General features: G+C 53.3%; 2 protein-coding genes across 2 annotated transcripts in view; both read left to right on the top strand.

Moving 5' to 3' along the window:
* The first annotated feature begins 2,428 nt into the window (after nt 1–2,428).
* LOC136545947 (protein QUIRKY-like) lies at nt 2,429–6,067 on the top strand. Its single transcript, XM_066537908.1, has one exon. It carries the CDS (start codon nt 2,585–2,587, stop codon nt 5,843–5,845), a length of 3,261 nt encoding a protein of 1,086 aa, XP_066394005.1. The 5' UTR covers nt 2,429–2,584; the 3' UTR covers nt 5,846–6,067.
* Nucleotides 6,068–8,840: 2,773 nt separating this feature from the next.
* LOC136545946 (probable V-type proton ATPase subunit d) overlaps nt 8,841–9,012 on the top strand; it is an 8,286-nt gene continuing 8,114 nt past the window's right edge. Inside the window, exon 1 of the mRNA XM_066537907.1 lies at nt 8,841–9,012. The gene's annotated coding sequence lies outside the window, so the exon portion shown is untranslated.

Here is a 9,012-nt window from a genome sequence, read left to right as displayed (position 1 = left end):
TTTAGTACCGGATTACTCTTTCATGTCACAACGGCAATCTAATCTAATAAATAATGCTTGGGTTTACCTTTCCCACTTGGGAGGTGTACGCTATGGTATAGTTGGCCATTTGGCCCGGCACTACGGGCTGGCCCAAGCACGACACGAATCAACACGGCCCAGAAACGGCCCGGCCCGACGGCCTTCGTGCCAGTGCCTGCCTGGCACGGCCTGGCCTTAGTGTCGTGCCTGGGCCGTCATTTCTGGCCCGTAGTGCTAGCCCAAGCACGACATGCTATATGGGCCAGCCCGACAGCGGCACGGCTCGGCTGCAGGTGGCCGTTGGATCCCCGGCGTCGCTCCCATCCGACCGTTGGATCCGGCCGTTGGAATCGGGGGTATAAAACCGCAGCGCTCTCGCCTCGCTTTCAGTCTCTGTTGCCCTAATTCATTTGCTCTCAGTCTCACTCTCTGTCTCTCTTGGCTCTCCTCTCTCAGCTCTCCCCCGCAGCACCATCTCGCCCGCTCCTCTCTCGCCTCGCTCTCCTCTCTCGGCGAGAAGGCGACTCGCTCTCGTCTCTCGCCTCCGACTTTCTCACTTCTTCTCGCTCTCCGGTGGCCTCTGGAGCCATCGCTGCACAATCCCTAACCCTAACCCTTGATCTCGCTTCGTCCTCGCCAGATCCGTCGTCGACCTCGTCGGATCCATTGGTTTCCTCTCTAGATCCGTCGGTTTTCTCGCCGGATCCATCCCTCGTCGTCTGTGCTCATCGGATCCGTGCCTCGTCGACCTCACCGGCGACTCTAGTGCTCCGGCTTTGAAGGTAAGTCCATAACCCTAACCCTAACCCTAACCCTCAATCTGTACTAACCCTTGCTCTGTTTTGTCTGAAGCCATTGAGGGACCGGGGCGCCGACGAGTGGCGATGGCTGGATCCGACGACGAGACGCTTGAGTTCTCTGCTGTGTTTGTGTGATTATTTGACTTTGAGTCTTTGATAAGTTCTCTGAACATGTAACTTTGTGTGACTTAGACTCTTTGATAAGTTCTTTGATTCTGATCAGTTTGTGATTCTGATCAGTTTATGTGACTCTTTGATTCTGTTCAGTTTGTGATTCTGATCAGTTTGTGATTCTGAATATTCAGACTTTGTGATTCTGATCAGTTTGAAGTATTGATCACTTATAGGGCCAGTGCCGGCATGGGCACTGCTGGGCCGCCGTGCCCAGTGACACAGCACGACACGGCTAAGACATGATAGTGCCGTGCCTGGGCCGGCATATCGGCACGGCGGCATTAACAGGCACGGCACGGCTAGTCTATCCGCGTAGTGCCGTGCCTAGCGGGGCCGTGTGGCCCGTTTGGCCAACTATACGCTATGGTAGGTCTAGCGCCACGCGGCATCTCTATGGTTGGCTGGTGAAGAGCAGCATGTAATGATGGTGGTAGAGACCATGAAAGGGGAATGGGGAGACGTCGTGCAACGACAATATACCCACCGCAGATATTGAGGACATACGTAAGACTAACGCCCTGTTGATATGTTCGCTTCTCTTATGAGTCGTATTATTTCAGTGAACAAACAGTGTTTTCTCTCACAACAAATCAGCGAACACTATTTTCAACCATTGCTTTTCAGCAAAACGAACAGGGCCTAAGACGAAACATTGATATCTATTTTAGGTGGTAGAGTAGGTGAGATGAGAAGCGAAGTAGGAAAGCATTGTGGCGCCACTGTAGCTGAAGGAGATATAAAATCAAATTTACATTTTATGATAACTTTTTTTTTTCGCGAACAGACCTCTCTGGCTCGTGTTTGTTTTATGACAGCTAGGAGGTGTGTCTATTGAAAGAGTTTAGATCTAGATTTAATGGTGGAAAAAAATCAGCCAAGTGATAAGGAGAGCGTATAACCAGTACTGCTGGTGCTGGTTGCAGCCGTGCACAGAACAGAGCACAAATACGGAAACGGAAGACTCTGTTAACTGTCGGCCTGTGTTTGGGAACGCGAGGCACGGCACAGAACAGAGCACGTTTCGTTTGTATTTGATAAACTTTGTCCGATCATGGACTAACTAGGCTCAAAAGATTCGTCTCGTGATTTACAACCAAACTGTATAATTAGTTATTTTTTTTACCTACATTTAATGTTCCATTCATGCGTCCAAAAATTGATGTAATGGAGAAAGAGTGAAAAAACTTTGGAATTTTGATGATCTAAACAAGGCCGAGGAAGAAGTCGCGTACGAGCGCAGCGGCGCCACCGGCACCAAATCGCTTCAGTGCACATTCAAAAGCGCCAAGAACAGATCAGATTCTGCCCGCACAAAGCTGAGAGCTTCCACGTCAAGAAAGAATAACTACTTCTTCCTTTCTCTTCATCTGCGCCTCTCTCACTCTAGCACAGATTCTCCCTCCCTCTCCAAAGCACACTAGAGCTCTCCTCAAAAGCAAAAGGAGCTACCACTTGATCGCTCCACCACCCCACGCCGACTGATCATAAGGAACCGTATTCCCTTCGCCGTCGCCTTCTTGCTTTCTTTTTCACACCGTCGCCTAGCTCACCATCACCACCATCCCCTGCTTGCTTCCGCGGTTCCGCCCATGGCGGCCCGCGGTGGCGGTGGCGGCCCTCCGCCCCCGGGGCCACTGCCGATGGTGCGGAGGCTGGCCGTCGAGGTGGTGGACGCGCGCGACCTCGTGTCCAAGGACGGCCTCGGCACGTCCAGCGCCTTCGCGGTCGTGGATTTCGACGGCCAGAGGAAGCGCACGCGCACCGTGCCGCGGGACCTCAACCCGCAGTGGCACGAGCGCCTCGAGTTCGTCGTGCATGACCCGGCGAACATGCACGGCGAGGCGCTCGACATCTCGCTCTACCACGACCGCCGCTTCAACCCCTCCGGCAGCGGCGGGGGAAGCGGCAAGAACCACTTCCTCGGCCGCGTCCGCATCTACGGCTCCCAGTTCTCGCGCCGCGGCGAGGAGGGGATCGTCTACTTCCCGCTCGAGAAGCGCAGCCTCATCAGCTGGATCCGCGGCGAGGTTGGACTCAAGATTTACTACTACGACGAGCCTGCAGTAATGCCGCCGCCTCCGGAAGAAAAGCCGCCGGAGCAGGCCGACAACGCGCCGCCGCCGGAGGTCCCGCCGGAAGCGCCGAGAGAGCTCCCAGATATGCCCGCGCCGACTGAGGCCGCCGTCGAAGTGCAGCAGCCGGCGGCGCAACCTCCGATCATTATCGTGGAGGAAGCGCCCATGCACCCACCAATGATGATGCCGCCGATGCACGGGCCTCACGGCCCCCACGGTCCGATGATGCCGCCGCCGATGCACGGGCCGCACGGCCCCCACGGTCCCGTGATGCCGCCGCCGGTACACGGGCCACACGGGGCAATGACGCCGCCGCCACTAGAGCCGCCGCAGCCGGAGCCAGAGCCAGCGCCGGAACCGGAATCCGGCGACCAGTACCCTCCCGAGGTGCGAAAGACGCGGATGGCCACGGAGCGCGTCCGCGTCGTGCGCCACCCGAGCGGCGGCTTGGGCCCGGATTACTACGCGCCCTCTCCCCGCGTCATCCCCGGGCGGTTCGTGTCCACCGGTGAGTCCGTGGAACCGGTGCAGTCGTCGTCGTACGACCTGGTGGAGCCGATGCGCTACCTCTTCGTGCGCGTCGTGCGGGTGCGCGGCATACGCGCCTGCGAGGGCCCGTACGTCAAGGTCCAGGCTGGTCCGCACTCGCTCCGATCGCGGCCTGGCCGGGACGTCTCCGGCACCGGCAACCCCGAATGGAACCAGGTGTTCGCCATCAGCCACGCCAGGACGGAGCCCACGCTGGAGATCTCCGTGTGGGACGGAGGCGCGCCCTCCCCTGCCGAAGCCTTCCTCGGCGGCGTGTGCTTCGACCTCTCCGACGTGCCTGTCCGCGACCAGCCCGATGGCCCGCTGGCGCCGCAGTGGTACAGGCTCGAGGGCGGCGAGCCCGGCATGGTGACGGGGGACATCATGGTGGCGGTGTGGATCGGCACGCAGGCCGACGACGCGTTCCCGGAGGCGTGGAACACCGACGCGCCGTACGCCGCGTACACGCGCTCCAAGGTGTACCAGTCGCCCAAGCTCTGGTACCTGAGGGCGTCCGTCATCGAGGCGCAGGACCTGCGCGTCCCGGCGCCGCTGCCGGGGCTGCCGTTCGACGTGCGCGTCAAGATACAGCTTGGCTTCCAGTCGGCGCGGACACGACGGTCAGTGGCCAGCAGCAGCGGCTCCGCGTTCGCGTGGTCCGAAGACCTCATGTTCGTCGCGTCCGAGCCGCTCGACGACAACATCATCGTGCTAGTGGAGGATCGGTCCATGATCAAGGAACCCGCGCTCCTCGGCCACGCAACCATCCCGGTGACCACCATAGAGCAGCGCCTCGACGAGCGGCAGATCGTCGCGTCGAGATGGTTCACCCTCGAAGGCGGGACGTCAGGCATCGGCATGCCTCCCGGCAACGCCGGCGGCCCGCCGGCTTTCTACTCCGGGCGGCTGCACCTTCGGCTCTGCCTGGAAGGCGGGTACCACGTGCTCGACGAGGCGGCGCACGTGTGCAGCGACTACCGGCCGACGGCGAAGCAGCTGTGGAAGCCGCCGGTGGGCGTGCTGGAGCTCGGCATCATGGGAGCGTGCGGCTTGCTGCCGATGAAGACCAAGGGAGGCGTCAAGGGGTCGACGGACGCGTACTGCGTGGCCAAGTACGGCAAAAAGTGGGTGCGCACGCGGACCATCACCGACAGCCTCAACCCACAGTGGAACGAGCAGTACACGTGGCAGGTGTACGACCCGTGCACTGTGCTCACGGTCGCCGTGTTCGACAACTGGCGCATGTTCGCCGGCCCCGGCGACGAGCGGCAGGACTACCGCATCGGGAAGGTGCGGGTGCGCGTGTCCACGCTGGAGAGCAACCGGGCGTACACGGCGTCGTACCCGCTGCTGGTGCTGCTGCGGTCGGGGCTGAAGAAGATGGGCGAGGTGCAGCTCGCCGTGCGGTTCTCGTCTCCGGCGCAGCTCCCGGACACGTGGGCCACGTACACGACGCCGCTGCTGCCGCGCATGCACTACCTGCGCCCCATCGGCGTCGCGCAGCAGGAGGCGCTCCGGGGCGCGGCCGTGCGCACCGTGGCCACATGGCTGGCGCGCTCGGAGCCGCCGCTGGGGCCAGAGGTGGTGAAGTACATGCTCGACGCGGACGCGCACACGTGGAGCGTGCGGCGCGCCAAGGCCAACTGGTTCCGCATCATGGGGGTGCTCGCCTGGGCCGTGGGTCTGGCGCGGTGGCTGGACGGCGTGCAGCGGTGGCGCAACCCGTCGACGACCGTGCTGGTCCACGCGCTCTATCTAGTCCTGGTGTGGTACCCGGAGCTGGTGGTGCCCACGGCGTCGCTGTACGTGTTCATGATCGGCGTGTGGTACTACCGGTTCCGACCCCGGGGCCCCGCCGGCATGGACGCGCGGCTGTCGCAGGCCGACACGGTGGACGGCGACGAGCTGGAGGAGGAGTTCGACCCGGTGCCGCCGCCCGAGGTCCTCCGGCTTCGGTACGAACGGCTGCGCACGCTGGCGGGGCGGGTGCAGCGCGTCATGGGCGACGTGGCGGCGCAGGGCGAGCGGCTGCAGGCGCTGGTGAGCTGGCGGGACCCGCGCGCCAGCCGGATCTTCGTGGGCGTGAGCTTCGCCGTGGCCGTCGCGCTGTACGCCATGCCGCCCAAGATGGTGGCCGTGGCCAGCGGGTTCTACTACCTGCGCCACCCGATGTTCCGGGACCCTATGCCCCCGCCAGCGGTCAACTTCTTCCGCCGCCTGCCGAGCCTGTCCGACAGGTTGCTCTGACATCTGAGAGGCTGGGATCGAGTGGTGCGACGGCGCGAGTTTTTTTTTTTTTAATTTATCTCTCTTCCACACCCTGATTATTCTCCATTTCGCTGTAACAATAACGAGCTGTGCGACCAGTGTATCGGATCGAAGAGGATAGAAACAACAAAATTGAGATTGGTGTATTTATAAGCAAATATATAGATAGTGGTACATTCCAAAAGGAACATAAAGATAGTAACAATATAGCTGTCATGGCAATCTGCTACATTCGTCAGCATCGTCAGTATACATCCCAATCTCATTTGAAATCTGTTGAGCTCAGAATAATCTGATTTCATACGGATATCCAATGCCAGGCATCAGATCAAAGGATCCATTCCTCGAATTCAAGTCATAGTATCGTTTGACACACCATAAAGTATGCTTTTTATAGTATGCTTATTTGATATCATAGTGCTTTTTGTCTATAAATTAGATTAAATTTAAAAAAGTTTGACTTAAAAGAAGTTAATTTATTTGGGATGGAGGAAGTAGTTGTTAGTCCATTTCTCAAGTGTACTGCACCCTGAATTGCAGCAGCTTCTAACAAAGCATAAAAAAATGCACTCTCTTAATATGGTTCCAAGTAGGGCTTGACAAAAGGCTCATTCAGTTGTCTCATTTTAAAATTGTCCGAATGCATTTGTTTTCCTTTCGAAACCAAGATAGCTGATTTGAATGAATTTTAACTTTAACTTGGCTCATTAAACTCAGTTTGAATTTGAATATCAAACAACCTGTTCGGTTGGCTGGTTCGTATCGTTACTGGTTCGTGAAGAAGTACTGTTGGCTGGTTTGTGTGAGAGAAAATACTGTTCCTGCTGGAAATTTACGATCGTTTACGACAAGCCACAACCAAACGAACAGCTGTATAGGAGTAATAAATAATAACATATTAACTTAAAAAAAACTCAAAGGGTCCGATTAGCTTGTTATCTACCCTATTCCAAGGATGGCTTTGGAGCTGTCTAAGAGATCCAATGATTTACCTGAATGCAATACCCCAAACAATTTCTTGTCGACACAAGTTTTAGGCTATTTTGTCTCTTTCTAATGTAAGGGCAAAAGAAGGCTACTCGATATGTCAACATATTATAAGATGCAAAATCAGGCTTTTGAAGTTCTTTTTTGCCTTTTGAAGTTTGATTTTCAACTAATAGAACATATGAGAAACATTTTCTGTTGAAAGTGGCGGACCTAGGATTTTAACGTAGGGTATGCCGCACAAAAAATTCCTTATACAATCCGGTAAAACCATTTTCAATTTGATAAAACCATATTTCAATTCGGTAAAACTACATGTATTAAATAGCATGATAAGCCTTAAATCCAAAGATTATGCTAGAAACGATGACAACTAATTCCAAAAAATATACAAATAGTTTGAAATATAGCTAAGGAGAGACTTATAATACTACTTATCTGACATTTTTACCTGGCGCTTTCTGAATGATCTGATGTCTCGATTATTCAAGCTAACCATGTGCATAAGTTTGAAAGGACCTTTAATTATATATAAGCTTTCCGAATTGCATCCTGATCATTAAAAGAATAGCTTTGAATGGGTTTTCTTTCACCTGAATGTGACTACTTATATTAACAACACATTGGATGTTTTATGACCAATAAGGCATGATAATAGAGCAATTCGTTACTAAAGCATAAGTTGCATAGTTAATATATAGAGGGACAGAAAAATAGAAGAAATGAAATTTAAGTGTAGCTTGGTAGTACGTCATGCACTAGTGAGAAAATAAGAAAGCAAAGCACTATTTGAATTAAAATTGATATGTCTTGTTTTCATTTTTTGCTAGCAAAGAAATAAAGAATGGTAATATTTGGCGATCTAATTGATTTTTTTTATAAAAAACTCTATTCCTATCAATAAAGAATAATGTAAAGAGAGTCTTGAAGTTGTTCTTAATAAATAGAAAAGCGTTGCTGGGAAATAGAGAAAATAAAAAATTAAAATGCAGCACTGTAATATAGAGGGATTGCCTTCTAGTAACGATGCACTGACACGGGAGGTCGAACTGGAAACCTCTTGGGTAGGAGCCCCACACATCCACACTACAAACCACCAGGCCACACAATTGTGCATGGAGTTATAAATGTTTCTTATAGAACAGTTTAGAATTCATTCTTCAGTATGCAATAGACATTGGCCTGCACAGGGTATGTCATGGCCCACTTGGCATAACCCATGGGTCCGCCCCGTCTGAGTTCCTCCCAAGACAAAATGTTACATAGCTAGCGGCCTTGGAGACCCAGTATGAAGTTCGGAATCATATAATATATCTTGAAAAGGAGCCTGTCGAGGAGGAGACATATTCCATTAGCGCCTTTTTCTCCTTTTCCGAATTGTTACAAATTCCACGGTGGAATTTTCTCGTCCATATATCGTATGTTGGAGAAAAGAATATCCAAATAAATTGATGACAGTCTGCTCTATAAACAATATCAATCTTTAAGAAGAATCACTTGTTACACATAGGGCTGGGAGGATACCACTCTTTTTTCTAGAAAAGGTGAGGTGATTGGAACCTCATTCCATTGGCACAAAGTTTGTCCATTCTACAAGACTACAACATAGATTTTGCAAAGAAAAAAGCTCTTCATAAATGCATAAAGAATCCTTAACCGGAGAGATTATGAAGTGGTATACATTCACACTTGTATCAGGATTCAGGAAATGTTTAGGGGTACAGGACAAAACGAATCCTAAATGAATTTCAATAATCGATATAATTTTAGAATTTTTGGGGGAAAGCTGCTAAGAAGTTGTGTTTATCTTTTTTTTTTTTGAAGAATGATCCCTGACAAGAAGCCCGCTCCAAAAATAGCTCCATTCGGATTTGTTGGGCCACCATGAACCACATGATTAAGGCCCAAGGTGCCGAAACAAACTGTTGAGAGTGAGACGGCCGACGTGCCACGCTCCGATCTCACAAGCTGCTGCGGCAACGAGTCCCTTCTAATAAAAACTTCTCCGTGTTCCACCAATCCGCGACCCCACCCTCCCGGATCTCATCTGCGACGACCTCCCTCCCTCGGATCCCGCTTCCTCCCGCCGGGCGCCGGCGCCTCCCCCACCGCCACAGCTGCTGCCTCCCGCACCGAGGTCTTGTCTCTGGCGAGCCAGC

Source organism: Miscanthus floridulus, chromosome 3 (assembly GCF_019320115.1).
Source record: "Miscanthus floridulus cultivar M001 chromosome 3, ASM1932011v1, whole genome shotgun sequence".
Taxonomy (NCBI): domain Eukaryota; kingdom Viridiplantae; phylum Streptophyta; class Magnoliopsida; order Poales; family Poaceae; genus Miscanthus; species Miscanthus floridulus.
This window is presented reverse-complemented; position numbering and strand designations above follow the sequence as displayed.